This window comes from Salvelinus alpinus, chromosome 6 (genome assembly GCF_045679555.1).
Source record: "Salvelinus alpinus chromosome 6, SLU_Salpinus.1, whole genome shotgun sequence".
Taxonomy (NCBI): domain Eukaryota; kingdom Metazoa; phylum Chordata; class Actinopteri; order Salmoniformes; family Salmonidae; genus Salvelinus; species Salvelinus alpinus.
In genome coordinates, this window is record NC_092091.1 from 19,399,748 (window position 1) to 19,423,603 (window position 23,856).

General features: G+C 43.2%; 1 protein-coding gene across 1 annotated transcript in view; it reads right to left on the reverse strand.

The window, feature by feature from the left end:
* The window catches only part of LOC139578299 (uncharacterized), a 49,259-nt gene extending 32,921 nt beyond the window's left edge, over positions 1–16,338 (reverse strand). The window contains 5 exon segments of the mRNA XM_071405706.1: positions 2,184–2,370; positions 9,310–9,443; positions 9,551–10,398; positions 10,510–10,608; positions 16,137–16,338. Coding sequence (XP_071261807.1) covers positions 2,184–2,370; positions 9,310–9,443; positions 9,551–10,398; positions 10,510–10,608; positions 16,137–16,278 — 1,410 coding nt within the window. The 5' untranslated portion in view covers positions 16,279–16,338.
* Positions 16,339–23,856: the final 7,518 nt, after the last annotated feature.

The window sequence follows — 23,856 nt, forward strand, 5'->3', positions numbered from 1 at the left end:
GACTTTAACACAGATCAACATTCACAAAGCTGCGGGGCCAGATGGATTACCAGGACGTGTACTCAAAGAATGCACTGACCAACTGGCAAGTGTCTTCACTGACATTTTCATCCTCTCCCTGACCGAGTCTGTAATACCTACATGTTTCAAGCAGACCACCATAGTCCCTGTGCGCAAGGAAGCGAAGGTAACCTGCCTAAATGATTACCACCCCGTAGTTATCACGTCAGTAACCATGAAGTGCTTTGAAAGGCTGGTCATGGCTCACAACAGCATCATCCCGGATACCCTAGACCCACTCCAATTCACATACCGCCCCAACAGATCCACAGATGACTCAAATCGCACTTCACACTGCCCTTTCCCACCTGGACAAAAGGAATGCCTATGTGAGAATGCTGTTCACTGACTACAGCTCAGCGTTCGACACCATAGTGCCCACAAGGCTCAACACTAAGCTAAGGACTCTGGGACTAAACACCTCCCTCTGCAACTGGATCCTGGACTTCCTGATGGGTCGCCCCCAGGTGGTAAGGGTAGGCAACAACATCCAGGACCTATATACTAGGCAGTGTCAGAAAAAAGCCCCAAAAATGTGTTAAAGACTCCAGTCACCCAAGTCATAGACTGTTCTCTCTGCTACCGCACGCCAAGCGGTAGCGCCGCGCCAAGTCTAGGACCAAAAGGCTCCTTAAGAGCTTCTACCCACTAGCCATAAGACTGCTGAACAATTAATCAAATGGCCATCCCCCCATTTGTTTTTAACACTTCTGCTACTCGCTGTTTATTATCTATGCATAGTCACTTTACCCCTACCTCCACGTACAAATTACCTCAACTAACCTGTAACCCAGAACATTGACTCAGTACCCCCTGTATATAGCCTCGTTATTGCTATTTTATTGTGTTACTTTTTATTATTTTTTACTTTAGTTGGTAAATATTTGAACACTTTCTCAAACTGCATTGTTGGTTAAGGGCTTGTAAGTAAGTATTTCACAGTAAGGTCTACACATGTTGTATTCGGCACATGTGACAAATAAAGTTTGATTTGGTTGTAATTGCTCCTGTAAGTCGCTCTGTAAATGTATTTTATTTATTTAACCCTTATTATCAGGTAAGTTGACTGAGAACACATTCTCATTTACAACAACAACCTGGGGAATAGTTACAGGGGAGAGGAGGGGGATGAATGAGCCAATTGGAAGCTGGGGATGATTAGGTGGCCATGATGGTAGGAGGACCAGATTGGGATTTTAGCCAGGACACCAGGGTTGGCACCTCTACTCTTATGATAAGTGCCATGGGATCCTTAGTGACCACAGAGATTCAGGACACCCGTTTAACGTCCCATCCGAAAGACGGCACCTTACGCAGGGTCATGTCCCCAGTCCCTGTCATGGGGCATTGGGATTTTATTTTTTTAGACCAGAGGAAAGAGTGCTTCCTACTGGCCCTCCAACACCACTTCCAGACGTATCTGATCTCCCATCCAGGGACCAACTCTGCTTAGCTTCAGAGGCAAGCGAGCAGTGGGATGCAGGGTGGTATGCTGCTGGATACTGCACCATGATTACATAGAGATTGTTATAGGACAAACACATGACACAGTCCAACCACTGCTTCCAGAGAACCCTCCAGGCCTGGGGTGAATTTATTACGCTGATTGTTGCGAAACGTTTAGTCTGTTGCAAAACCGTTTACTCCAAACGGAAACGTTTTGCAACAAAAACGAGTTTATATTGCTCAAATTCAGGTAGGTCCCTCCACGTTTCGTTCAATTTGCTCTGTTTGGTTCATAAACAGTTTCTGTTGCAAGACGTATACACCCCTAGACTGAGAAAAAGCACGTTATGTGTCAGACAGCATGGCTGCATGACAGCGAGAGGGACAGAGAGACACATTTCTGTCTCCAACAATGGAAAGAGTGTTCTATTCTATTTCTTTCTAGTCCAGTCACTATAGATTCAATAATGATTATATTTTACTCGATTCATAATAAATAATAATTTATTTGATGTATATAGCACTTTTCACAATAGATCTCTCAAAACGCTTCATAAGCAAAACACTAACATAAAGGACAGGTCTGATCAAGTAATAAAAGCCAAGTCTCTGAATTCTGCATCCTCTGCAGATGGGTTGACTTGTCTACTCGACTCATATGTTGACATGTGTCCTACCTCTGTGTAGAAGTCTTTGACCAGCGGTGAGGAGCAAGTGTGCAGGACAGTGTTGATGCTGGGTTGAAAGTCTGGTTCCACGGTGTGGATGGCCCTCAGCACCATGTCCCTCTCATCCTGCCTGAACACACAGCATCTGAACAGCTCTTCCACACACAGGCCATCTTCTTTCATCTGACGCAGGACCCTGAGGACAGACAGGGGGAAAAATGTCAGAGACAAGATAGCAAACCTCAGTCAGTACTCCCTACAAAGTTGCATTTAGCATATTTCTTTCAAATAGCCATTACTTACAGATGAGTGCCTTGGGGACGGATAAAGGCAATGGATGGATTACAAGTGTTGATAATCTTCTGGTAATATTATCTTATTTGCTTGAAGTAAAAAGTTAGGCATGTACTTTCATCAGCATAAAAAACATAGAAGTCAACTTTTTGACCTTGGTCTTCAGAAGGTGAACGAGGCCTAATGTCGGATCTAGTTTACTGTGGCCCCATGGTGACTTAATTATATTTAAAGCACCTCGGCTCCGATATCATATGCATGGCTTTATTATGCTGATTGACAATGCCAGCATAACAAACATAATTTTTGCCCCAGAAGCATTGGAAATATCAGGCAGTCCACAGACCGGTCACAGAGCACGTTGTGTCATTTTAATTCAAATGATGGTCATCCTGAGACTCCATACCTGCCATGACTGGACTGTTGAATTCAGGAGATAGCGATGTGCACACAGCCAGTGGAATACAAAATGTAGTGTATGGAGCAACAACTGAAGCTGAAGAGGGATTGAGGAACCTAAGGCCTGGCTAATTCAAAGCGGCCCGTTGGATAACCGATGGAGCCTTTGGGAACTAAGCAAGAGACAAAGCTGAAGTGTACTACGAAGCTAAGTCAACCTGAATGTCTGAGAAAGGGCATGTTGTGTGTCAGACAGCATGGCCGCATGGCATGCTGGAAATAGTGTTCTGTTCTATTTCATTCTAGTCCAGTCTAGTTACTATAGATTCAAGAATTCATCTATTTTACTCTACTCATGGGATTAAACAATTTTTTTTTTTAAAAAGCTTTATTTAAGTAGGCAAGTCAGTTAAGAACAAATTCTTATTTACAATGACGGCCTACCCCGGCAAATCCCGGACGACGCTGGGCCAATTGTGCGCCGCCCTATGGGACTCCCAATCACGGCCGGATGTGATGCAGCCTGGATTCGAACCAGGTACTGCAGTGACACCTCTAGCACTGAGATGCAGTGTCTTAGACCATGATGAGGTGAGTCGTCTACCCTACTCTACTCTGGGGTTGAGGTCAATTGCTCCTATATGTGACTGTTTCAGAGCACTGTATGAATGCCGTCTGTCAGTAGGAAGGAAAAGTTATGCTGTGGCATGTGATGTGTAACACCTCGATGTAACCGAGGTAACAGAGGTCCCTGGTGGCCTTGTGTTAGCACTGCCCTCTAATGGAGAACAACAGAATACTGCGACAGTGACAAAGGGATGAGGTATCGGAGGGGGGAAGATTTGTCATCAATGAGAGAGTATTCCTTTGCCCTCCACAGCTTTCTGCAAGACAGTAATTAAATAGCATTCACAGAACCAAACGGAATCCGGGAGAGAGGTTGGAATGGCCATTAAAGACTCCCTGTACTGTTTAACATGTCATTTTCTCAGTGTCTCTTGAACAAAGAGGAGATTAGGGCTTGTTCTCTCAGTGTGGTCTGGAGGAATAAAGAGACAGGGGCGGGGATTACACTGCTATCAGCTCGCAGGGAGATGACGAGCAAGAGAGCGACATAGCTGAATTGTGCAAGCTGAAGATAAACTTTAGTTCTGTAGGAATGAGATGTGCTTTAAAAGGATGCTAGCCACCAGGCACAGTGTCACTGTGGACAATGGAACCCACATCAGGCCAGGAGATACAGTATGACTAGAGACAGAAAGAGAGGGGGAACTTGAGACGAACAGGGGAAGGGGAGGAAGAAGTGTGAGAGAGAGATGGCTGGGCTGAAGAGGGAGCAGGAGAGCACCAGTGCAGAACAACAACAAACCACACACCCTGAGGCTGCATTCATCGTAGCTGGGGATTTTAACAAGGCTAATCTAAAAACAAAACTCCCTAAATTCTATCAGCATATCGATTGTGCTACCAGGGCTGGTAAAACCCTGGATCATTGTTATACTAACTTCCGCGACGCATATAAGGCCCTCCCCCGCCCTCCTTTCGGAAAAGCTGACCACGACTCCATTTTGTTGATTCCAGCCTACAAACAGAAACTAAAACAACAAGCTCCCGCGCTCAGGTCTGTTCAACGCTGGTCCGACCAATCTGATTCCACGCTTCAAGACTGCTTCGATCACGCGGATTGGAATATGTTCCGCATTGCGTCCAACAACAACATGGACGAATATGCTGATTCGGTGAGCGAGTTCATTAGGAAGTGCATTGACGATGTCGTACCCACAGCAACGATTAAAACATTCCCAAACCAGAAACCGTGGATTGACGGCAGCATTCGCGTGAAACTGAAAGCGCGAACCACTGCTTTTAACCAGGGCAAGGTGACCGGAAACATGACCGAATACAAACAGTGTAGCTATTCTCTCCGCAAGGCAATCAAACAGGCTAAGTCCCAGTACAGAGACAAAATAGAGTCGCAATTCAACAGCTCAGACACAAGAGGTATGTGGCAGGGTCTACAGTCTATCACGGATTACAAAAAGAAAACCAGCCCCGTCGCGGACCAGGATGTCTTGCTCCCAGACAGGCTAAATAACTTTTTTGCCCGCTTTGAGGACAATACAGTGCCACTGACACGGCCCGCTACCAAAACCTGCGGGCTCTCCGTCACTGCAGCCGAGGTGAGTAAAACATTTAAACGTGTTAACCCTCGCAAGGCTGCAGGCCCAGACGGCATTCCCAGCCGCGTCCTCAGAGCATGCGCAGACCAGCTGGCTGGTGTGTTTACGGACATATTCAATCAATCCTTATCCCAGTCTGCTGTTCCCACATGCTTCAAGAGGGCCACCATTGTTCCTGTTCCCAAGAAAGCTAAGGTAACTGAGCTAAACGACTACCGCCCCGTAGCACTCACTTCCGTCATCATGAAGTGCTTTGAGAGACTAGTCAAGGACCACATCACCTCCACCCTACCGGACACCATAGACCCACTCCAATTTGCTTACCGACACAATAGGTCCACAGACGACGCAATCGCAACCACACTGCACACTGCCCTAACCCATCTGGACAAGAGGAATACCTATGTGAGAATGCTGTTCATCGATTACAGCTCAGCATTTAACACCATAGTACCCTCCAAACTCGTCATCAAGCTCGAGACCCTGGGTCTCGACCCCGCCCTGTGCAACTGGGTCCTGGACTTCCTGACGGGCCGCCCCCAGGTGGTGAGGGTAGGTAACAACATCTCCACCCCGCTGATCCTCAACACCGGGGCCCCACAAGGGTGCGTTCTGAGCCCTCTCCTGTACTCCCTGTTCACCCACGACTGCGTGGCCATGCACGCCTCCAACTCAATCATCAAGTTTGCGGATGACACTACAGTGGTAGGCTTGATTACCAACAACGACGAGACGGCCTACAGGGAGGAGGTGAGGGCCCTCGGAGTGTGGTGTCAGGAAAATAACCTCACACTCAACGTCAACAAAACAAAGGAGATGATTGTGGACTTCAGGAAACAGCAGAGGGAGCACCCCCCTATCCACATCGACGGGTCAGTAGTGGAGAAGGTGGAAAGTTTTAAGTTCCTCGGTGTACACATCACGGACAAACTGAATTGGTCCACCCACACAGACAGCGTTGTGAAGAAGGCGCAGCAGCGCCTCTTCAACCTCAGGAGGCTGAAGAAATTCGGCTTGTCACCAAAAGCACTCACAAACTTCTACAGATGCACAATCGAGAGCATCCTGTCGGGCTGTATCACCGCCTGGTACGGCAACTGCTCCGCCCACAACCGTAAGGCTCTCCAGAGGGTAGTGAGGTCTGCAGAACGCATCACCGGGGGCAAACTACCTGCCCTCCAGGACACCTACACCACCCGATGTCACAGGAAGGCCATAAAGATCATCAAGGACAACAACCACCCAAGCCACTGCCTGTTCACCCCGCTATCATCCAGAAGGCGAGGTCAGTACAGGTGCATCAAAGCAGGGACCGAGAGACTGAAAAACAGCTTCTATCTCAAGGCCATCAGACTGTTAAACAGCCACCACTAACATTTAGCGGCCACTGCCAACATATTGACTCAACTCCAGCCACTTTAAAAATGGGAATTGATGGAAATTATGTAAAAATGTACCACTAGCCACTTTAAACAATGCCACTTAATATAATGTTTACATACCCTACATTACCCATCTCATATGTATATGTATATACTGTACTCTATATCATCTACTGCATCTTGCCATCTTTATGTAATACATGTACCACTAGCCACTTTAAACTATGCCACTTTATGTTTACATACCCTACAGTACTCATCTCATATGTATATACCGTACTCTATACCATCTACTGCATCTTGCCTATGCCGTTCTGTACCATCACTCATTCATATATCTTTATGTACATATTCTTTATCCCTTTACACTTGTGTGTATAAGGTAGTAGTTGTGGAATTGTTAGGTTAGATTACTTGTTGTTATTACTGCATTGTCGGAACTAGAAGCACAAGCATTTCGCTACACTCGCATTAACATCTGCTAACCATGTGTATGTGACTAATAAAATTTGATTTGATTTGATTTGACAATGTCATTGGTATCACGATACAGTGATCGATGGACCAACCAGCTGGCCCTATCCACCCCTACTGCTCTGCAACATGCTCTGTCATTGGGCCACACTGCATAGGGTGACATCCTCAGGGGGGACAGCAGAGTAGGGCGGGATAGCCAGAGACAAGAGGGTCAGCGTCATGATAGTCTGAAAGACCACTCGAAAGGAAATCACTTTCACCACAACCGCATACTGACCAAGACTGACTCAGGATTCTCTGCCGTGACTCTGTATTCAAACAACCTGCAGTTCTACACAACAAGGCTAGAAACCAAATCTGATAGAACAGTCTGTGTCATGAATCCATTACCAGCCAGTTTTTGCAGATATTTTTTTAAATCTTCTTTTGAATGAATTAGCCTAACGTTCTAGTCAGCATATTGACATTGACAAATTGAGTTCCACCAAGCCTCCAAACAGACTGTTATTTCCTTGTCCAATAAGCATAATCAAATTACTGACAGCAGGTTGTTAAAACCTCTCTAGGGTACGTGAGACGTTAGCGTCCCACCTCTTCAACAGCCAGTGAAACTGCAGGGCGCCAAATTCAAATACAAAAATACTAATTGTAAAAATTCAGAAAACAAAACATATTTTACATAGGTTTAAAGATTAACTTCTTGTGAATCCAACCACGGTGTCAGATTTAAAAAATGCTTTACGGCGAAAGCATACCTTACGATTATTTGAGAACATAGCCCAGCAGACAAATCATTACAAACAGTAACCAGCCAAGTAGAAGAGTTACACAAGTCAGAAATAGAGATAAAATGTATCCCTTACCTTTAATGATCTTCATATGGGTGCACTCAGAAGACATTCATTTACTCAATAAATGTTCCAAAAACCTCAGGTTTGAAAACCTTTTCTTCAGTAATCCACAGGCTCAAACGCAGTCAAAACAGGCAGACAAATGTATCCGTAAAGTTCATAGAAACATGTCGAACGATGTTTATATTCAACCCTCAGGTTGTTATTAGCCTAAATAATCGATAATATTTCAACCGGACAATAACGTTGTCAATATAAAAGATAAACAAGAAAGGCACTCTATCTGGTCGCGCGCATGAAAAATCTCTGTGACACTGCAGGTCCAGTCATTCAGACTGCTCTTATTCCCTAATTTTTCAGAATACAAGCCTGAAACCATTTCTAAAGACTGTTGACATCTAGTGGAAGCCACAGGACGTGCAATTTGAGTCATAAGTCAATGGATACTGTCATGGCAATGCATAGAAAACCACAAAACCAAAAATAAAACTAATTCCTGAATGGATTTTTCTCAGGTTTTCGCCTGCCAAATCAGTATGCATATCATATCTTCTGGGCCCGAGTAGCAGGCAGTTTAATTTGGGCATGCTTTTCATCCAAAATTCCAAATGCTGCCCCCTACCCTAGAGAAGTTAACACATACAAACACATACAGTATCAATCACAATCCATTTGGCCTGACTGAAATCCATTTGGCCCGGTCTCTGTATAGTCAGCCAGCAGATTGTCCTGGCCTACATCAGATAGGGACATTCATTAAGATATAGCGAGATCTCTCTCCCTCTTCCAGGACTAGGTCTATATTAACATTTATTTTGACAGTGAGTCATGCTGAGACCATGGTCTCTTTCACAGATGAGCCCTGTAAACACATCAATACACATATCAGTATACACAATGTGTGCCGCCATGCTAAATGTCATGCAATAAATCTGTCTGGAGGAAGCATGCAGTCACCGACACCACCACTGGCCTAAATGCAATATCACTCATCAATGGAGACTTCTCATTCAGGATGCCTGCCTAGCGCCTCCTCACTTCCAGGAAAGACGCTTCGCTGGCACCCATAACACCTCTCCACATACAGCTGGCCTACGTGCTCAGCCCTCAAAAAATGCCCCACGCAACAACGTATTACAGGAAATATAATGGCAGCATCCTCTAGACTAGAGGGTATTGAGTGGCCTGGTGCTTGACTGGGTAGAAATAGCGATGATCTCATATTTAAACAGTGTTGAAATCCCAGTATCTCTAGACACGCTCGTTAACACTGGATCACAGAGGCGGCTAGAATAAAGAGAAATATTAACCGCAAAGCTAATAGGAGAGTCTGACATCTAGTGGGAAACACAGGCTACAAATGCACTGGCCATCTAGTAATAAATCATCCAAGACCACAACGAATTCTCATACACATTTAAAGCAGTCTAGGCATTGTTTTGTTTAACAGTCAAATATTATCATATTTACCTAATGTCAACAAGTTCCAGATGAACCTAGAGTTACAGTTATAAGTTAGGTTCTGTAAATGGCTGTCTGTGGGTTAGCCTACCTGTTGATGACCTTTGGAGAACAGTTATGGGTTTGACCCATACACTCCAGTGCAGCAGAGTAGGAGGTGAGGTTAGGCTTCAGACCTGCCTCTTCTACCAGAATGAACATACGTCCAATCTGGTTCAAAGAGCCCTGCAGTTGTCCACATGGAGAATAAGGAGGTAATGCAGAATTTAGAGACTTGTGTAGACAAAGTATTAGAATTGTAGAATTCTAATACAAGAGTGAGCAGCACTTACCTTCTTGGCCCAGACCCTCATCATGACGTTGTAGAGTCCTATGTTGAGCAGGTTGCGTCGGCTGATCATGCGGTGGTGAGTGAGCAGGAGGCGCTGGGCTCGGTCAATGTCGCCACAGACCACACAGGCCTCCAGGTAGCAATGCACACTAAGCTGGACACCCTCGTACATCCTGGCCTCGCTGTTATCCTGCACGAGCTCCGGGCTGGCCGACATAGCCCACTGGTTAAGCTTCCTCTCCAACTTCTCCATCTCAGACAGCTCCTGGGCCTTGGCCTCCGCCTTCCTCTCCACCTCGGCCAGCTCCTGGTCCCTGGCCTCAGACAACTCAGGAGCCGGCTCCTTTGAGGCTTTCCCCTTTCCTTTGGCTTTTCTAATAGGCACAGTTGCAGCAGCAACCGGTGCATCTGCCATAGTGTGTGCTTGGTTTGCAGTTGGCTCTTGGTTTTTCAGAGTCTTGCTCTTTTTAGAGGTCGATGCAGTCTTTTTTCCTGCTTTTGTCGATATGTTTTTTTGTGCGGTACCTGGTAGCATCAGTTTTCCTTTTCTGCTTTTCACAGGTTTATCTTCTATGCCTAGCTTCAGGTTCAGTTTCTTTGTTTTAGTCGTCTTCTCCTGAATCAGTTTCTCCATCCAGCGGGATTTGGAGGCTGAAGCATCTTTGCCCCCTCCCTTACTAATAGTCTGTCCCACCTTGGGCAACTCAGTCCTCACCCCAGAAACATTTTTGTGACTCTGCCCTGAAGAAGCCCCTCTCCCCGACTTGGAAGCGTTGACAAATTGTACCTTTGCATGTTGGACATCTAAAACAATGTCAGATTGGAGTTGCTGGATTCTGGCTTCAAGCACTGGAAAAAAGAACGAGACAGAGAAAATACTAGCATTGTGATATAATAGAAAACAAACATGTAAAAGCATTTGAGGGATCACATGCATGATGAAAGGAATTTATTACATACCATCTAACAGCTGATATGGTTCCCATACTCGTTTTTTCCCACCCTCTTTCTTTGGGATCAGAGCTGAGAAATGGCTTCGTTGTGATGTCCATGGAGGATCTGTAAGATTGTTGTGAGAATTACTATATACAGTGCCTTGCAAAAGTATTCATCCCCCTTGGAGTTTTTCCTATTATGTTGCATTACAACCTGTAATTTAAATGGTTTGTAAAGGGATTTCATGTAATGGACTAGAGGTCGACCGATTATGATTTTTCAACGCCGATACCGATACTTGGAGGACCAAAAAAGGCCGATACCAATTAATCGGCCGATTTTATTTTTATTTGTAATAATGACAATTACAACAATACTGAATGAACACTTATTTTAACTTAATATAATACATCAATAAAAATCCATTTAGCCTCAAATAAATAATGAAACATCTTCAATTTGGTTTAAATAATGCAAAAACAAAGTGTTGAAGAAGAAAGTAAAAGTGCAATATGTGTCATGTAAAAAAGCTAACGTTTAAGTTCCTTGCTCAGAACATGAAAGCTGGTAGTTCCTTTTAACATGAGACTTCAATATTCCAAGGTAAGAGGTTTTAGGTTGTAGTTAAAATAGTATTTATAGGACTATTTCTCTCTATACCATTTGTATTCCATATACCTTTGACTATTGGTTGTTCTTATAGGCACTTTAGTATTGCCAGTGTAACAGTATAGCTTCCGTCCCTTTCCTCGCTCCTACCTGGGCTCGAACGAGGAACACATCGACAACAGCCACCCTCGAAGCAGCATTACCCATGCAGAGCAAGGGGAACAACTACTCCAAGTCTCAGAGCGAGTGACGTTTGAAACGCTATTAGCGCGCACCTCACTAACTAGCTAGCCATTTCACATTGGTTACACCAGCCTAATCTCGGGAGTTGATAGGCTTGAAGTCATAAACAGCGCAATGCTTGAAGCACAGTGAAGAGCTGCTGGCAAAACGCACGAAAGTGCTGTTTGAATGAATGCTTACAAGCCTGCTGCTGCCTACCATCGCTCAGTCAGACTACTCTATCAAATATCAAATCATAGACTTAATTATAACATAATAACACACAGAAATATGAGCCTTTGGTCATTAATATGGTCGAATCCGGAAACTATCATTTCGAAAACAAAACGTTTATTATTATCGCATATACCCTGACTCTGCGTGCAATGAACGCAAGAGAAGTGACACAATTTCATCTGGTTAATATTGCCTGCTAACCTGGATTTCTTTTAGCTAAATATGCAGGTTTAAAAATGTATACTTATGTGTATTGATTTTAAGAAAGGCATTGATGTTTATGGTTAGGTACACGTTGGAGCAACGACAGTCCTTTTTCACGAATGCGCACTGCATCAATTATATGCAACGCAGGACACGCTAGATAAACTAGTAATATCATCAATCATGTGTAGTTAACTAGTATTTATGATTGATTGATTGTTTTTTATAAGATAAGTTTAATGCTAGCTAGCAACTTACCTTGGCTTCTACTGCATTCGCGTAACAGGCAGGCTCCTCGTGGAGAGCAATGAGAGGTAGGTGGTTAGAGCATTGGACTAGTTAACTGTAAGGTTGCAAGATTGAATCCCGAGCTGACAAGGTAAAAATCTGTCGTTCTGCCCCTGAACAAGGCAGTTAACCCACCGTTCCTAGGCCGTCATTGAAAATAAGAATGTGTTCTTAACTGACTTGACTAGTTAAATAAAGGAGTAAAAAAAAAAAACGGCCAAATCGGTGTCCAAAAATACAGATTTCTGATTGTTATGGAAACTTGAAATCGGCCCTAATTAATCGGCCATTCCGATTAATCGGTCGACCTCTATAATGGACATACGCAAAATAGTCCAAATCGGTGAAGTGAAATAAATAAGAATAATAAAAATTCTAAAAAAATAAAAAATGGAAAAGTGGGGTGTGCATATGTATTCACCCCCTACGCTCTGAAGTCCCTAAATAAGATCTGGTGCAACCAATTACCTTTAAAGGTCACATAATTAGTTAAATAAAGTCCACCTGTGTGCAATCTAAGTGTCACATGATCTGTCACATGATCTCAGTATACATACACCTGTTCTGAAAGGCCCCAGAGTCTGCAACATCACTAAGCAAGCGGCACCATGAATACCAAGGAGCTCTCCAAAAAGAATATGGCACCACAACAAACCTGCCAAGAGAGAGCCGCCCACCAAAACTCACAGACCAGGCAAGGAGGGCATTAATCAGAGATGCATCAAAGAGACCAAAGATAACCCTGAAGGTGCTGCAAAGCTCCACAGCAGAGATTGGAGTATCTGTCCATAGGACTACATTAAGCCGTACACTCCACAGAGCTTGGCTTTACGGAAAAGTGGCCAGAAAAAAGCCATTGGTTAAAGAAGAAAATAAGCAAACACGTTTGGTGTTCGCCAAAAGACATGTGGGAGACTCCCCAAACATATGGGAATAGGTACTCTGGTCAGATGAGACTAAAATTGAGCTATGTCTGGCGCAAACCCAAGACTACTCATCACCGCGAGAACACCATCACAACAGTGAAGCATGGTGGTGGCAGCATCATGCTGTGGGGGGTGTTTTTCCATTGGCAGGGACTGGGAAACTGGTCAGAATTGAAGGAATGATGGTGCTAAATACAGGGAAATTCTTGAGGGAAACCGGTTTCACTCTTCCAGAGATTTCAGACTGGGACGGAGGTTCACCTTCCAGCAGGACAATGACCATAAGCATACTTCTAAAGCAACACTCAACTGGTTTAAGGGGAAACATTTAAATGTCTTGGAATGGCTAGTCAAAGCCCAGACCTCAATCCAATTGAGAATCTGTGGTATGACTTAAAGACTGCTGTACACCAGCGGGACCCATCCAACTTGAAGGAGCTGGAGCACCCATACAAAATGGTACCCATATTGTGCCATTAATATTAGAATGTTTGAAGTGTAGCCATAGAAATCCATGTAATGAGGCAGCTATGTTTTTGGATTGTAACTTAAGTGAAATAAGCACCAAATTGCACACAAGTTACAATCCAAAAACATAGCTGCCTCATTACATGGATTTCTATGGCTAAGCTCCAAACATTCTAATATTAAATGGCACAATATGGGTGATTTTACAAAACAATAGTTGTAGCTGGTGCTATCAAAGTTGGTTATAATACATATCATTTCAAATGTGATTTCATGACCTTTCGGAACCACTTGTTATACGTTTAAAATGTATCAGGGTTTCTGATTTAAAGCCATTTAAACAGGTAATTCTGATACAGTTGAAGTCGGGAGTTTACATACACTTAGGTTGGAGTCATTAAAACTAATTTTTCAACCACTCCACAAATTCCTTGTAAACAAACTATAGTTTTGGCAAGTCAGTTAGGACATCTACTTTGTGCATGACAAGTAATTTTTCCAACAATTGTTTACAGACAGATTATTTAATATATAACTCACTGCATCACAATTCCAGTGGGTCAGAAGTTTACATACACTAAGTTGACTGTGCCTTTAAACAGCTTGGAAAATTCCAGAAAATTATCTAATGGCTTTAGAAGCTTCTGATAGGCTAATAAACATCATTTGAGTCAATTGGAGGTGTACCTGTGGATGTGTTTCAAGGCCTACCTTCAAACTCAGTGCCTCTTTGCATTGACATCATGGGAAAATGAAAAGAAATCAGCCAAGACCCCAGAAAACAATTGTAGACCTCCACAAGTCTGGTTCATCCTTGGGAGCAATTTCCAAACGCCTGAAGGTACCACGTTCATCTGTACAAACAACAGTACGCAAGTATAAACACCATGGGACCACGTAGCCGTCATACCGCTCAGGAAGGAGATGTGTTCTTTCTCCTAGAGATGAACGTACTTCGGTGCGAAAAGTGCAAATCAATCCCAGAACAACAGCAAAGGACCTTGTGAAGATGCTGAAGGAAACAGGTACAAAAGTATCTATATCCACAGTAAAACGAGTCCTATATCGACATAACCCGAAATTCCGCTCAGCACGGAAGAAGCCACTGCTACAAAACCGCAATAAAAAAGCCAGACTACGGTTTGCAACTGCACATGGGGACAAAGATCGTACTTTTTGGAGAAATGTCCTCTGGTCTGATGAAACAAAAATAGAACTGTTTGACCATAATGACCATCTTTATGTTTGGAGGAAAAAGGGGGAGGCTTGCAAGCCAAAGAACACCATCCGAATTGTGAAGCACGGGGGTGGCAGCATCATGTTGTGGGGGTGCTTTGCTGCAGGAGGGACTGGTGCACTTCACAAAATAGATGGCATCATGAGGGAGGAAAATGATGTGGATATATTGAAGCAACATCTCAAGACATCAGTCAGGAAGTTAAAGCTTGGTCTTCCAAATGGACAATGACCCCAAGCATACTTCCAAAGTTGTGGCAAAATGTCTAAAAAAGCCCTGACCTCGATCCTATAGAAAATTTGTGGGCAGAACTGAAAAAGTGTGTGCGACCATGGAGGCCTACAACCTGACTCCGTTACACCAGCTCTGTCAGGAGGAATGGGCCAAAATTCACACAACTTATTGTGGGAAGCTTGTGGAATGCTACCTGAAATTTTTGACCCAAGTTAAACAATTTAAAGGCAACGGTACCAAATACTAATTGAGTGTATGTAAACTTCTGACCCACTGGGAATGTGATGAAAGAAAAGCTGAATTAAATAAATCTATTATTCTGACATTTCACATTCTTAAAAAAAAAGTGGTGATCCTAACTGACCTAAGACAGGGAATTTTTACTAGGATTAAGTGTTAGGAATTGTGAAAAACTGAGTTAAAATGTATTTGGCTAAGGTGTATGTAAACTTCAGATTTCAACTGTGTATATACCCTAGAGGTCAAAGTTCTGTTAACCTGAAATTACCTGAAAATGTGTCTGATGGATAGTTGTGAATAAAAAATGCCCAATGATTAAAGGGTATAATAAGCGAGCAATAACTTGTTGTATACTGACATTTTCTCATAGGTTAAAATCCCTATTGGAAAAATGAATGGGATGGAGGTATGAAAGAGTGTTAACACAGAAAGCTACCATTGCTGCACTGCTATCACACATTTTCCAACTCTAGGGACATGGACCTTTAAAAAAAATCACTATGAGACATGACGCCCCAAATCTGGGGGATCTGGCTCATGGACAAAATGTGCCATTTCAAAACATTCCAACTCATAGGTAAATGGTTGACTTGAGTCAATTCATTTGCCATTTAGTATGGATTAGCAACGTCTTAAAAATAAATGTATATATTGGCATTTATCAGCCAACGACCTCTGATGTCTAAGTAATGTAACGTTACCCATGATGATAGCTAGCTAACTGTTTCAAAGTTCACTAACTAACGTTAGCTAGCTGCATGGCTACAAAAATCAAGACAGGATTTAGGGGGTGGCTGGTCAGTTAATTTATCTAACGTTTATCATGCATCATTACAAACAAGCTGTATACATTGAGACATATCACAAGTGATATTCTGTGCGCTTTCCAGGTCTGACAACACTGTCTGAAATATGAATCCTGCATGCTTGAGCACTCGTCCCGTTGACTTAACAAGTTAGCTAGCGCAAGGGACAACAACATTTACCTGATATTCGTCTTTCAACGTTATTCCGGAGTGTAAGAAAGTAGTGGCAATGGCCAGCATTTGACACACGACGAAGACTTCTTTCAAACAATATTCGACCACTCAGACACTTCGATAAGGCACACAGTCTCAATAGTGACATGTTTACATAACTGCACAACACTTCTGCACGCTAGGCGGCCATCTTGAAAAAGACAAAGCTAATCGAACAGAAAGGAGCAGAGTATAGGCAAGGATAGACGACTACTAATTAATCGAAGAGTCGATTTAGAAACAAGACAATTAGGTTTTTTATGTATTGAAAGGAGTGTAGAACATTATTTGTTAAGGAAATATAATAGTAAACATAATATTTGTGCAATTTGTACTGAGTGCACAAAACATTAGGAACACCTTCCTAATATTGCGTTGAACACCCTTTGGCCCTCAGAACAGTCTCAATTCGTTGGGGCATTGACTCTACAAGGTGTCGAAACAGTTGTGTCAAGTTGGCTAGATGTCCGTTGGGTGGTGGACCATTCTCGATACACATGGGGAACTGCTGAGCTTGAATACCCGGCAGTGTTGCAGTTCATGACACACCCAAACCAGTGCACCTCGCACCTACTACCATACTCAGTTCAAAGTCACTTAAATATTTTGTCTTGCCCAGTCACCCTCTGAATGATACACAATCCATGTTTCAAGGCTTAAAAATCCTTCTTTAACCTGTCTCCTTCCCTTCATCTATATACTGATTGAAGTGGTTTTAACAGATGACATCAATATTTGTCACATGCGCCGAATACAACAGGTGTAGACATTACCGTGAAATGCTTCCTTACAACAATACAGTTCAAGAAATAGAGTTAAGAAAATATTTACTAAATAAACTAAAGTAAAAAATCAAATAAAAAGTAACACAGTAAAGTAACAATAACGAGGCTATATACAGGTGTTACCAGTACAGAGTCAATATGCAGGAGTACAGGTTAGTCGAGGTAATCTGTACATGTAGGTATGGGTGCAATGTAAATAGTCTGGGTGGCCATTTGATTAGTTGTTCAGCAGTCTTATGGCTTGAGGGTAGAAGCTTTTTTTAGGTCACAGGCCATTTCAATGCTAGCCTATGGGATATACAAATAGATAGGATCCAGATTGCAGTACCTATGGCTTCCACTAGATGTCAACAATCTTTAGAAAGGGTTTCAGGCCTGTTTTTTGAAAAATGAGCAAGTAGTAGTTTTTCCAAGGTGTCTCTCATTAGAAACGTAGTGTTGTTGAAGCGTGAATGAGGTGTGCGCTCCTCGTTATTTATCTTCCCTATTGAACATACTACTCTCCGTCTTAAATATTATCGTTTTTTAGATATTAGAGTACCTGAGGATTAATTAGAAACATCGTTTGACTTGTTTGGACTAACTTTACCGGTAACTTTCTGGATTCGTTTGTATGCATGTTGAACGAGTGGATTACTGAGATAATTGGCACCAACTAAACAGACTTTGGATATAAAGAAGGACTTTATCGAACAAAGCGACCATTCATTGTGTAGCTGGGACCCTTGGGATTGCAAACAGATGAAGATCTTCAAAGGTAAGGGATTTATTTAATCGCTATTTGTGATTTTGTGACGCCTGTGCTGGTTGAAAAAGTATTTTGATGTGGGGCGCTGTCCTCAGATAATCGCATGGTATGCTTTCGCCGTAAAGCCTTTTTGAAATCTGACAACGGGGTTGGATTAACAATAAGTTAAGCTTTTAAATGATGTATGACACTTGTATTTTCATGAATGTTTAATATTACGATTTTTGTATTTTGAATTTCGCGCTCTGCAATTTCACCGGATGTTGTCGTAGGTGTCCCGCTAGCGGTTCATGCACCCAAACAGGTTTAAGGAGCGTTTTGGACCTAGAGTTGGCACTCCGGTACCGCTTGCCGTGTGGTAGCAGAGAGAACAGTCTATGACTTGGGTGACTGGTCTCTGACAATTTTTTGGGCCTTCATTTGACACTGCCTAGTATGTAGGTCCTGGATGGCAGGAAGCTTGTCCCCAGTGATGTACTGGGCAGTACGTACTACCCTCTGTAGCACCTTATCGTTGGATGCCGAGCAGTTGCCATACCAGGAGTAATGCAACCGGTCAGGATGCTCTCGATGGAGCAGCTGTAAAACTTTGAGGATCTGGGGACCCATGCCAAATCTTTTCAGTCTCCTGAGGGGGAAAAATAATTGTCGTCCCCTCTTCACAACTGTCTTGGTGTGTTTGGACAATGATAGTGTGGACAGCAAGGAACTTGAAACTCTCAACCCGCTCCACTATAGCTCCATCAATGTTAATGGGGGCCTGTTCGGGCCTCCTTTTCCTATAGACCACGATGAGCTCCTTTGTCTTGCTCACATTGAGGGAGAGGTTGTTGTCCTGGCATCACACTGCCAGGTCTCTGACCTCCTCCCTATAGGCTGTCAGGCCTACCACTGTTGTGTTGTCAGAAAACCTAATGATGGTGTTGGAGTCGTGCTTGGCCACTTAGTCGTGGGTGAAGAGGGAGTACAGGAGGGGACTAAGCACGCAACCATGAGGGGCCCCAGTGTTGAGGATCAGTGTGGCAGATGTGTTGTTGCCTACCCTTACCACCTGGGGACTGCCCGTCAGGAAGTCCAGGATCCGGATGCAGAGGACGGTGTTTAGTCCCAGGGTCCTTAGCTTCGTGATGAGCTTTGTGGGCACTATGGTGTTGAATGCTGAGCTGTAGTCAATGAACAGAATTCCCACATATGTGTTCCTTTTGTCCAGGTGGGAAAGGGCAGCGTGGAGTGCGATTGAGATTGCGTCATCAGTGGATCTGTTGGGCCGATATGCAAATTGGAGTGGGTCTAGTGTTTCCGGGATGATGGTGTTGATGTGAGTCATGACCAGCCTTTCAAAGCACTTAATGGCTACCGGCGTGAATGCTATGGCGCGGTGGACATAGGGACTATGGTGGTCTGCTTGAAACATACAGGTATTACAGACTCAGTCAGGGAGAGTTTGAAAATGTCAGTGAAGACACTTGCCAGTTGGTCAGCGCATGCTCTGAGTACATGTCCTGGTAATCCATCTGGCCACGCGGCCTTGTGAATGTTGACCTGTTTAAAGGTCTTGTTCACATCGACTACGGAGAGCGTGATCACACAGTCCTCCAGAACAGTTGGTGCTCTCATGCATGCTTCAGTGTTGCTTGCCTCGAAGCGAGCATAAAAGGCATTTAGCTCGTTTGGTAGGCTCGATTCACTGGGCAGCTCGCGGCTGGGTTTCCCTTTGTAGTCCATAATAGTTTGCAATCTCTACCATATCCGATGAGCGTCAGAGCCGGTGTAGTAGGATTCAATCTTTGTCCTGTATTGAGGCTTTGCCTGTTTGATGGTTCATCTGAGAGCAGGATTTCAAATAAACGTCCAGATTAGTGTCCTGGCCCTTGAAAGCAGCAGCTCTAGCCTTTAGCTCGGTGTGGATGTTGCCTGTAATCCATGGCTTCTAGTTGGGATATTTATGCACGGTCACTGTGGGGAAAACGTCATTGATGCACTTATTGATGAAGCCGGTGACTGAGGTGGTATACTCCTCAATGCCATTGGATGAATCGGAACATATTCCAGTCTGTGCTAGCAAAACAGTCCTGTAACATAGCATCCGCGTCATCTGACCACTTCCGTATTGAGCGAGTCACTGGTACTTCCTGCTTTATTTTTTCTTGTAAGAAGGAATCAGGAGGGTAGAATTATGGTCAGATTTTCCAAATGGAGTGCAAGGGAGAGGTTTGTATGCATCTCTGTGTATGGAGTAAAGGTGGTCTAGAGTTTTTCCCCCTCTGGTTGCACATGTGACATGCTGGTAGAAATTAGGTAAAACTGATTTAAGTTTGCCTGCATTAAAGTCCCCGGCCACTAACGCTTCTGGATGAGCATTTTCTTGTTTGCTTATGGCCTTATACAGCTCGTTGGGTGCGGTCTTAGTGCCAGCATCGGTTTGTAAATAGACAGCTACGAATAATATAGATGAAAACTCTCTTGGTAGATAGTGTGGTCTACAGCATATCATGAGGTACTCTACCTCAGGCGAGAAATACCTTGAGACTTTTTAATATTATACATGGCGCACCAGCTCTTATTGACACGTAGACACACACCCGTACCCCCCGTCTTACCAGACGTAGCTGTTCTGTCCTACTGATGCACAGAAATCCCAGTCAGCTCTATATTATCCGTGTCGTCGTTCAGCCACGGCTCGGTGAAACATAAGACATTACAGTTTTTGGTGGGATGGAGTTTTGGCCTGCCTGCTGACATCACCAGGCGGTAAATTAGTTGATTTACCAATAAGAAAGAGAATTTCAAACCTCGCTGCTAATAACAGCTAGTTTTCAGTTTTCCCCTCCCCACTCAGACCACTACCAGACAGTTCTAGCTAAATTCTTGCTTGAGAAATTGCTCTTTGCTAAGAAGATATTTTTGTTTATTTTTGACCATTTTAATTGAAAACAATCACAGTAAGGTACTTAATTGTTACCCAGAAATGATTTGATATTGAGGTAAAAATGGCTGCATTGGGCATTTAACCTGTATCATTTATTCTCTAGGGAGAATAATAACTTTTATGTTTGGTCAGATTTCTATTTTATCATTATTTAAGAATATCTTATCAAATATCGAAATTATGAACACCACTGAAAAAAACTAAGGACAAGGTGTGTGTGACATGTGTGTGTGACCTATATCACCTATAGGTGGCAGCCTTACCATAAAATAAGTAGAACAAAGGTCAAACTAGAGGTCATACATAAGTGGTCTTGCTGGTACTCTCATGTCTTGGTTTGAGTGAGAAATTGCCACATAATATAAAGACTAACAACCTTTTGGATGGCTTCCAACCGCCACTGGTCAACTTTTAAAACACATTTGAACTGACTCTCCATGTTGTCAGTGTGTAATTACAATGTAATAAATAAAATAAAATTGTATTTGTCATATACTTCGCAAACAACAGGTGTACACGAACAGTGAAATGCTTACAAAAAGGTCCCTTCCCAACAATGCAGAGATAAAGAAAATAGAGAAATAATAGGAACGTTAAACACGTAATAATAGATACATAATGAGAAACAATAACTTATACAAGGGGTACCAGTACTGAGTCAATGTACAGGGGTACGAGGTAATAACTTGGCTATATATAAGGGGCACCAGTACTGAGTCGATGTACAGGGGTACGAGGTAATAACTTGGCTATATACAAGGGGCATCAGTACTGAGTCTATGTGCAGGGGTATGAGGTAACTGAGGTAGATATGTACATATAACTAGGAATAAAGTGACAGATAGTAAACGGTAGCAGCAGTGTCTGTGATGAGTCAAAACAGTTAGTGCAAAAAGGGTCAATGAATATAGTCCGGGTAGCTATTTGGTTAACTATTTAATGAACTGTTTAGCAGTCTTATGGCTTGGGGGTAAAAACTGTTCAGGGTCCTGTTGGTTCCAGACTTGGTGCATCAGTACCTCTTCCCGTGCAGTAGCAGAGAGAACAGTCTATGACTTGGGTGGCTGTAGTCTTTAGACATTTTTAGGGTCTTCCTCTGACACAACCTAATAGGGCTACCATGTTGACCTGATACTATGGAAAATAATCATATTATCTCTGCTGGTAAATAACTTCATATTATGAATGATGCGCGTGAACCTTATCTGGCTCATTTGAGCTTCCTAATTAGTTAGGGAACCAATAGGATACATTGTCTGGTCTTTTGAGATTCATATAAACTGTCCAGTCTCTACTATGCACTGCAAAATACTCTTGTGAGTCTTGTCATTTTTAGAAGCGGAAGGTCTACAAGATATCATCTTTGGAAAATTGAATATTGTTTATTCAATAGTATGCTCAGCATACCATTTTAAACAAATGCACAGTGCTTTCTGGAGTACAATACAATTAAAATGAAACTGAATGGTATCTTTTTTCATAGGCCCTTTTCATTGTATCCTACATTTAAGTAATGCAGAACATAAATTCTACATCGTTCTAATAGCATGCATGCTGTTTGACCTAACAAGTGTCAGATTCCGCTTGTCACCTCTAAAGCATTCCTAAAGACTTGTACAGCCTTTTGTGTGAGGCGCTGGAAGTTAACATAAGTACTACTTGAGAGGTCAGGCTGGGAAATGAGGTCCAGGCAGTATATATTTTCTCAATGGAGGTGGTGGCTGGGATCACAGTCACATCGGTTGGTGTCTGCTGCTGAGATGTAGGTGAGGATCAGGAGGTGTTTGTTGCTATGGTTCACGAGCAGGGCCCCTCGACAAGCTCGTTTGATGTGGTCGGCCTCTGTTGGCGGCTGGCTCTTTGCGCTGGTGACAGTCATTGCCGGGTGAGTGACTGTCAATGCCTGAGCCAACAAAAGGGGAGAAGACAGCCATTCATGGCCCTGATAATAGCCAGGCCAGGACAAGGCTGCCATTCTCACAGACTTTGATCATATGGATTCTTTGCACACCTCTGTAGGGGCTCCCTTTTTGTTTTACAGATGGACGCTGTTTTGAAAGTTCACCTGGCCAAGAAGACTTGACGGAGGTGCTTTGTGAAAGACTTGTGTTGGTAAATGCTTTGAGCATATATGTGTGTGCCTCTCAGATGGATCATGTGACATTCCCCCTGTGGAAAGAAGCTAGTGTTTTAAGAGACAGCTGCATGCTTTCGGCTGTCCAACTGCATGACATCCTAGAGGAGTTGTTCTTGGACATGTCAGATATTAGTCATCATGTTGAAATGGTCAAGAAAACATATTTAGGAAATGATTGTGTGTACTGGACAGTATATGTACCGTATGCATAGCCACATACAGTAGGAATTATGTTTTTGTCGGTCACATTACATCAGTATTTCTACCTAACCTCTGGTCCTGCATGATTATTTGCCAACACTGCCATAAATAATGTTTTAATGACAGAACTTTATTTGATTCGTTGTTTGCCACACAGATTGAGCAAATATTTAAAGTATGAGTGTCAACAGGGAATTAATACAAACATATTGACCATTCTGACTGACTCATACCACTCTCACAGGGTTTCTCACACAGAGAGGGAAGGTACATTAAGACGACTTGAATGATGGAGTCATCTAAGAAAATATTGTAATGATTTTTCATGCTGGTATTTACAAGTGCTACTTAATGGAATAATGGCTCTGACTACAGAGCCACATGTACTGTAGCAGTTAGCCTTTGTGATGCTTAGTTATTTCCATCACTGTATTTGATGCTAGACTCAAAACATCCTTTTGGTTCTAGTCCAAACCCTTTGAGGGGTTGTAAAATGCTGAGCCAGCAGAGGTCTTTACAGTAACCACGTCTACATACTGCTATCTCTGTCTCTCACTTTATCAGTGTTCTGATTATCTGCTTTGGAATCACTGACGCGCAAAATCATGGCTACTTAATCACACCTGGCATGTCTCTTTTTTTTCCTTAAAAAAGCCGCAGTTTGTGGTATCGCTCGGGATCTGCTCCCGCCATCTGGATCTCTCAGAACAGTAAAGTCCATCAGATACGTGCCCCACTTATCTCCAGGCCACCGACAATAGACAATAGTCATGAAGCAGGATATGCAAATGAAACGTGCTCTGACTAGGCCAGGGCACAGTGATGGTGGTGGTCTGGTCAGTTCCTGAATGAGTCCCGGATGTTTACACAGTCACCCACGGTGTGCA